An 8,237-nucleotide genomic window follows, 5' to 3' on the forward strand; every position below is an offset into this window, starting at 1 on the left:
CAACATTGACCCTGTAACATACGAGGGAATTTTCTATCAAGAGGAAGAGGACTTCGGGCACTTTGAGTTAGAATGTGTTCTTGAAGAGGACCTCGAGAACGATGCGAAACTCGTGGTGAGTCGATGGTGGATCTAAAGGACATAGATATGCTCGAGAAGTTACAAGTGGAAGATGATAGCGATGATGAGCCTCCACCCGTCTATCAAGATCCAACTTACTACTCAAAAGATAGTGATAGTGATAGTGACAAGGAGAAAAAAAATGAGATTGACGATGAGATTGATGACGGCTGGTGAGGGTCTTTTATGTGTTTATATTTCAACATGCTTCTTATTTGTTTAGTGTCTTTATGCTTAGTATTTCTATTTTTTTCAACATGCTTCTTATTTGTTTAGTATCTTTATGCTTAGTATTTATATTTTTTTCAACATGCTTCTTTATTGTTTAGTATCTTTATGCTTAGTATTTATATATTTTCAACATGCTTCTTAATTGTTTAGTGTCTTTATGCTTACTATTTATATATTTTTCAACATGCTTCTTAATTGTTTTCTCTTTCTCAATGCAGGTTATTGAACAATATGAGCGGCGGCAAGGAGGACTCGTCGAGCTTGCTTAAGAAGATGCAACAGCGCAAGACCAATGTTAGAAGGAGTGAGAGGGCACCGCGTCGCAATCCGCGTTACGAGGACGGCGCGGGAGGAGGAGGACGAGGACGAGGACGGGGACGAGATGGTGGAGCTGGAGGTGGAGGTGGCTTGGGAGGAGCTGGAGGTGGAGGTGGCTGGGGAGGACCGGACTTTGAGCCACCACCCTCGGCTTCAGGCGACGTTGCTTCCGGGTTCTTTTTGGAGGGGCCGTCTAGAGAGGAGGCGGAGACGGAGTCTAGAGCCGAGGAGGACTCTAGCCGCGGGTTTGAGACTCCGGAGGAGGATGGGCGGCCGAAGCCACTGAAGATTCGTGGGAAGCGAGAGTCCCCGACGAGAGGAAGGAGCCTAGGACCCATGAGGCGAAGACCCTTATTATTCCTGCCGGCCCTGAGTAAGTGTACTAATTTGGCAATTTCGATTTTCATGTACTAATGTTTGATTTTCATGTGCTAATGTTTGATTTTCATGTGCAGCAATTGGACATTTCCTCCGGGGTCAAGGGGCGCCAGCCTAGCAGCATGATTGGAGCTTTGCTTAGGAAGTTCTTGCCGGGCAAGTACTATCCCCTCGGCACTGTCCCCGTTGGCGAGAAGAAGCTAGCCACTACTTGGACGGACTATGAGAGTGCCCCTGGCGTCGGCTTCCCGACGGCTGCTGAGGCCGTGATGAGAAAGTTTTGGGTAAGACATATTTTCTCGAGCTTCGTTCATATTTGATGACCCCAATGTTCTAACTCATGACTCTCACAATTGTTTTTTGCATGATTGAAGTGTTTTTATCGTGTGGCGCCCGAGGTTGAGGAGACGGCCGCGAACATGACTTTGCGGGCGACTTGTGAGAGGTTGACACCGCAGGTGTGGTACAACCAAAGGATCACGTCCGTGGGTCACTTCTGGGCACAGAGAGGCGAGAGGGTCCAGAAGCCGGACATTGTCGGTAAGAATGCTAAGGCCGAGTATGAGATGACGGTGGAGGACTACATGTCGGTGAGTAAAATGTCAATGAGATTCTACATTGCTACTAAGTTGCAATTGCATTAGATTGAGTTGAGTATTGCATTTTCAGGTTATCCCCGATTGGGCCGAGCCGCATGCCGAGGCATGGGAGGAGATGGTTAGGACGAGGTGGCTCAAGATGGACGAGGACTTTGCAGCCGTGGCGAGGAGGAACGCGGAGAACCGAGGCGACGGTGGCACACACTGTGGGGGAAACCTCAGCTACGAGCGCTACAAGGGGAAGACGGTATGTATACATTTTATTTTCCGTCGGGTTCAAAGTTGGTACTCACAACATTTCCTTTCGCGATGCGAGAGGGCCGCGTTAGGACCCGAGGAGGAGATGTCTGACCTCGAGATATACAACAAGATGCGGCTTAAGAAGCCCGATCTCTCGCAGCCTCAGCCCTCGCTCCCTGAGTACTTCGGCAGCTACGCCGAGGACGTCGAGAACTACTGCGCGATGGTGAGGCATCATCACCCGGAGGTGGATGACCCCATGAGCGCGGAGGTCGACGAGGAGTCGTTGGTCCTGCCGTCCGGAGGGTTGCCGCATGGCCGTCTCGCCATGCTGAACAAGGCCGTCAAGCATACCCTCACCACGACCTTCATGCGTCTCAAGGCGGGCCTCACCAAGGACAGCCCCCTCTCCCGCCTCGTCGCCGGGCTCGGCAACAACCCGCATACGACGTAAGTTTCCCTCATTTCCATCCTCTTTCCGACTTTCGTTCATACATTGCTAAGTGCTAACGAGACATGAATTTGTGAAATTATAGCCTGACTTCGAGGCGGCCTACGTGGCCGCTCATCAAGAATATCAGGTGGCCTTCAACTGGCAGCAGCAGCAGTTCACGGAGTACATGTCATATATACATGTAAGTTCCAACCTTTGTTTTCGCAAATGATGACAAGTACCACTTTCCCCTAGTTTGATGCTTCATTTCTGCAAAGACTGACATGTAAACTATCTTGCAGGCGTCGATGCTGGCCAATCAAACTGGACAGACAGTGGATTTAGGGCCGATGCCTCCCTTTCCGGGGCCGGCGCCAAACTATCCATCGAAGGAAAATTTCGCTGCGGAGTACTATGGGAGAACAGCAGTAAGTTCTTCGCCAAACCGAATACTACGGCTTTCCTTAGCCTCGCAAATTGCTAACATCTCGGGAACATGTGTGTAGGGAACGGGATGTTCCGGAAACCAGGGTGGTGGGAGGGAGATGACACCGGTTCATCATGGTGGTCCTTCTCCCGGTGCTACTCCCGGTACTTCTCTCGGTACTTCTCCCAGTACTTCTCCTGGTGGTTCTTCCGCAGCTTCTACCGGAAGGCATCGGCCCGGGCCGGTGTCTAGCGGCGACGAGCTCCTCTAGTTGTCCCATAGTAGCTACTTATGTGTCCGCACTATGACACCATGACACTTGTAGCTATGTTATGAGACTACGACTCTAGTTCGTGTGAATTATTTGTGATTTAATGTGCTGCTAATCCTGGGAAACAACCAAACCAGCAAAAAAAAGAAAAAAATGGTCAGTGCTACGCCGACGTGTTAACCCTCGGCATAGCGTCGACCTGGACCATATGGTCAGTGGTACGCCGACGGCCAGACGCTCGGCGTAGAGTGCAACAGGTCGCCCAGGATGCGCCACGTGGCCTCCTACGCCGACGGCCAGGCGCTCGGCGTAGCGTCTGCCACGGGAGCGTCCAGGATGCGCCACGTGGCCTCCTACGCCGACGGCCAGGCGCTCGGCGTAGCGTGCGCCACGGCTCGCCAGGGCCCGCCGCGTGGCGGTGTACGCCGACGGCCGCACCCTCGGCGTAGCGGTAACGACCATCAGATCGACGTCGCCCGTTAGTGTGCTACGCCGAGGGCTAGTACGCCGACGGCTGGGCCTCGCCCTCGGCCCTCGCCGTCTACGCCGACGGTCTCCTCTACGCCGAGGGCCACCTGGCTTCTGCCGAGGCGGACCTTCCCCGAGGAGCTATGCCGAGGGTCCCCGTCGGCGTACCCAGGGCCGGTCCTAACATATCAGGGGTCCGGTGCAAGATCAAAAAAAGGGCCCTATACATAAGCAATAGTGAAAATTTATGATATTAATTTAATTAAAATTTAATCATTTAACATAATCTTGGACTCTATTCAAGATTATACCACCGTGATGGCCCCTTGCTGCTGACCGCCGGACATTGCCGCCGCTGTACCAGCCGACTGCCAGCCCCTACCCAGCTGCGTGCTGCTGCCGATTCCCCTCATGTTTTCTCCCTTTCTTCAACTTTTTGTCTTGCTCAAGGCTCAAGCACATGAGGATTGGGGTAAGGAAGGAGAAGTGGAGAACAAATCAAGTCAAATTGGCAGGGACGAGAAAGAACAAACTAATCTTAGAAAGTATATAGAAGGGGATTGTACTAACCGTTACAAATTCGAGAGCGATTTCTTTGGAATCAATGAATCATGATCTTCTCCTCCATTAATTCCTCCAAAATGGCTAAAAATTTGACAAGCGAGAGCCGCCCCATCATCGGTGCCACGGCGGTGATTGGGGCTTGGGAAACGGAAAAGTGAAGGAGAATGCGTACATGAAAGTTTCCACGCGACCCAGTCGGACTCAGTCAATGCGCTTTCCTTGATCGATGTGTGCGCACAAGGAAGGCAATGCCTACAGACCTAAGCTGATTTTAATTGGATTTTTTCTTTCCAAACGTGAGCTGCACCTGCACTTGTATTACATGGAAACTACATACGTACGTATTAAACATATCTGGGTGAGGCCCCTAGATATCGGGGGCCCAGTGCGCCTGCACCGGTTGCACTGCCTCAGCGCCGGGCCTGGGCGTACCGTACGCCGAGGGCGAGGCGGTGGTACGCCGAGGGCCGCCGGCCGTCGGCACCTCGTGCAATTCCTGTAGTGCATCTTTATAGCCAACTATTGTATTTGTTGGCTATGTGTTGGCTATAGATGACATGGCATCTTGCTTATAGGCAACAACCGGCTATACTATTGGAGTTGCTCTGATGCAGTATTCCACTGGCTTAGCGGACTACTTTTTTATTATTTTAATCTCATCTTGCAGTTTCACAAGGTGGCCATGTTTCCTGCAAAATGTGAGAACAACTTTAGGGAAGCTGTCCGGAAATTTCAGTACAACGCGTACCGACATACACAATCCAGTCGAAATCAATGTAAACCACCTCTTTAGCGTGGGGCATCTGTTCTCGTGAGCACAAAGTCGCCGGGAGCATCATAATAATTCTTGGAAAAGACCACGCCGGGAGCATATCATTTATCCATGAACCCTGGCCATGACTTTGTTTGGTTCGAGAGTTCAGACTTGGTAGGTTGACGTACCGAACGAAGACAACAGCTAGCCAGTACTTGTTCGGAACCTGACCCTAGATTCAGCAAGATGAAGCTGTAGTTGCGCATGTCGGCGCCAAGGTTTTTCGCCGGAGCAACGGTGCCGAGCTAGGTTGGCTCCAAGGCCGTTGGCGCCGAACCACCTGCAGCAAATCTGCAGCGAAAAACTTGGCTCGATCTGCAGAGTTTTTCCATGGCACCGAACCGAACTCAGAGCTCATATTTCGAAATAGTTTACCAAAATGGCACATTAGGTCTGTCAAAAGGTTATATTCTTTTTCAAAAAATACTAGGATAACGGGGACGAGGGATAAGGCTGAACTCAATCAAAGAGATTAGGTGGAGCAGTGTTTCTTCCAAATGGGGCCACGCGCACGCGGTTCGCTCCCAGTAGACTGTACTGCTCTCTGAATCCTACTACTATAATAAGATGCACTCCAGATCATCGCAAAGATCATCCACCAACCATGGATGCACGCTCATTCTCCCTGTTTCTCCTCACTTCCATCCATTTTCTGCCGTGTATCTCAGGCCTTGACTTCCTCTCGCCAGGCTCCTCTCTCTCCGTAGAGCACAGCTCTGATGTGCTCTATTCTCCAGATGGCACTTTCACATGCGGCTTCTACCAGGTTTCACCCAATTCCTCAGTATTCTCCATTTGGTTTTCCAACTCCTCTGAAAAAACCGTCGTCTGGAGCGCGAATCCTCTCCACCCTGTTTACACCTGGGGATCCAAACTTATGTTGAATTCCGATGGAAGCATGGTCTTGAGAGATCACAGTGGGCAGATCGTATGGACCAACAATGTGAGCCCTTCTGCTGCTCACCAAGCTCGTCTCTTGGAGTCCGGGAACCTCGTTGTAAAGGGTAAAGGTGGAAGCATTTTGTGGGAAAGCTTTGCTTCTCCCACTGATACCTTGTTACCCCGTCAGAGCATCAATGCGACCATGAAGTTGGTATCTGCTAATAGGGCGCTTGTCCCTGGCCGCTACAGCTTCCATTTCGATGATCAGTACCTTGTTTCTCTGTTTGATGATGAGAAGGATCTCTCATTCATCTATTGGCCAAATCCAAGCAGGACTATCTGGGAAAAGCTTAGAATACCGTTTAACAGCAGCACCAGTGGGGCTCTTGATACCTTGGGCCATTTCCTTGCAAGTGATAATGCAACCTTCACGGCTGCGGATTGGGGCCCTGGGATCCTGAGGAGACTGACACTGGATTCTGATGGCAATCTCCGGCTGTATAGTTTGGATAAGGTACAAAGAACATGGTCAGTCACATGGATGGCATTCCCTCAGCTCTGCAAAGTGCGTGGTCTGTGCGGTAGGAATGGGATTTGCGTCTATACACCGGTGCCTGCTTGTGTATGTGCCCCTGGATACCAGGTTGTGGATCCAAGTGATCGGAGCAAAGGATGTAACCCCAAGTTCAACATCACTTGCGATGCGCAGAAAGTGAGATTTGTTGAGCTACCAAACACTGATTTCCTTGGGTACGATGTAGGTGCTCATCGTTTTGTTTCTCTTCGCACTTGCAAGAACATATGCCTGAGTGACTGCAACTGCGTGGGATTTGCATACTGGCGAGGATATGGTGATTGTTATCCAAAGTCTTCTCTTCTCGGTGGTGTAACCCTGATTAATCTTGGTAGTACAGGTACCATGTACATCAAGATTCCCAAGGGCATACAAGTGTCAATGTCCTCAATTCCCCACTCGCAGCCTCTTGGTCCTAAATATAGAGCTAACTGTAGTGCAGCAAACAGATATTTCATAGCACATTTCACGGATGAGCGTAAAACTGACCAGAATGAGTCTAAGTATGTTTACTTGTACGGATTCTCATCAGCGATTTTTCTAGCAGAGTTAATATTTGTCGTATTAGGATGGTTTATTTTGAGGAGGGAGGGTAGGCAATTAAGAGGAGTATGGCCAGCTGAGGTTGGGTATGAAATGATAACCAACCATTTTCGCAGATACACCTACACGGAGCTGGTGACAGCTACAAGAAGGTTTCAGGATGAACTTGGAAGGGGAACATCAGGCATTGTGTACAAAGGTGTCTTGAAAGATAAAAGGGAAGTAGCTGTGAAAAAGTTGGCAGATGTAAACCAAGGTGAAGAAGAATTTCAGCATGAACTGAATGTGATTGGCAGGATCTACCATATGCATCTAGTGAGGGTTTGGGGATTCTGTTCTGATGATCCACATAGGATACTGGTTTCAGAATTTGTGGAGAATGGGTCATTGGACAAAATGTTGTTTGGTGGTGGGAGTTCACACGTCTTACTTGAATGGAAGCAGAGGTTCAGCATTGCTCTAGGGGTGGCAAAAGGATTGGCTTATCTTCATCATGAGTGCTCGGAGTGGGTCATCCACTGCGACATGAAGCCTGAAAATATATTGCTGGATGAGAACTTAGAGCCAAAGATCGCTGACTTTGGCCTCGCAAAGCTCCTTAACAGAGGTGGATCCAACATGAGCGTATCACGGATCCGAGGAACAAGAGGTTATTTAGCGCCTGAATGGGTCTCCAGTCTCCCAATAACAGCAAAGGTTGATGTCTATAGCTTTGGGGTAGTGCTTTTAGAACTACTAAAGGGAGCTCGTGTTTCAGACTTGGATAAGAATGAGGATGAAGAGGTGGAAATGGTCCTCAAACGGATGGTCAGGATGCTCATGGAGATGCTGGAGTTGGATGTCAGCGAACAGTCTTTTCTCCCTGACTTCATTGACACTAGATTGAATGGCCATTTCAACAATTTGCAAGCAAGAACTATGATGAAGCTGGCTATTTCATGCTTGCAGGAAGACAGAGGCAGGAGACCTACCATGGAAAATGTGGTGCAGATGCTAGCTTCAGTTGATGAATAGCACTACCATAATAGAAGGGACTGCACAAATCAGCTATGTGAAGAATTGGCCAAAATATATTAGCAGTAACATTTATTAAATAGCCTTGCCATACTTTGTTGTAATAACATCAATTATTAGTAGTAAGGCCCTTTTGGATACCATGAATTTTCCATATTATTTTCTAGATGATAGAAGAAATGTTACATCACTGATGTAAACAGCCAAAACTTGCCCCTATTTCTGCCGGAAACCGCTTCTAGTGAAATTCATATGGTTCTTATAGATCCTGTGTCCCAGACAGGATCTTCATGTTTACACAGTACAGTAGCAATGGTACATTTTGGTAATAATGCCAAGTGGAGTGCTGCACCGTGCTCAT

The 8,237-nt window shown here is 49.1% G+C and overlaps 1 protein-coding gene across 1 annotated transcript; it reads left to right on the forward strand.

Annotated features, from left to right (window-relative positions):
• The first annotated feature begins 5,467 nt into the window (after nt 1-5,467).
• LOC124668695 (putative receptor protein kinase ZmPK1) lies at nt 5,468-8,033 on the forward strand. The gene has a single exon (XM_047205781.1). The coding sequence runs from the start codon at nt 5,468-5,470 to the stop codon at nt 7,874-7,876; it is 2,409 nt and encodes an 802-aa protein (XP_047061737.1). The 3' UTR covers nt 7,877-8,033.
• Nucleotides 8,034-8,237: the final 204 nt, after the last annotated feature.

The sequence above is a fragment of the Lolium rigidum genome, chromosome 6, assembly GCF_022539505.1.
Source record: "Lolium rigidum isolate FL_2022 chromosome 6, APGP_CSIRO_Lrig_0.1, whole genome shotgun sequence".
Lineage (NCBI taxonomy): Eukaryota > Viridiplantae > Streptophyta > Magnoliopsida > Poales > Poaceae > Lolium > Lolium rigidum.

Coding starts and splice junctions, on each gene's coding strand:
- LOC124668695 (XM_047205781.1), top strand. CDS start 5,468: ATGGATGCACGCTCATTCTCCCTGTTTCTCCTCACTTCCATCCATTTT.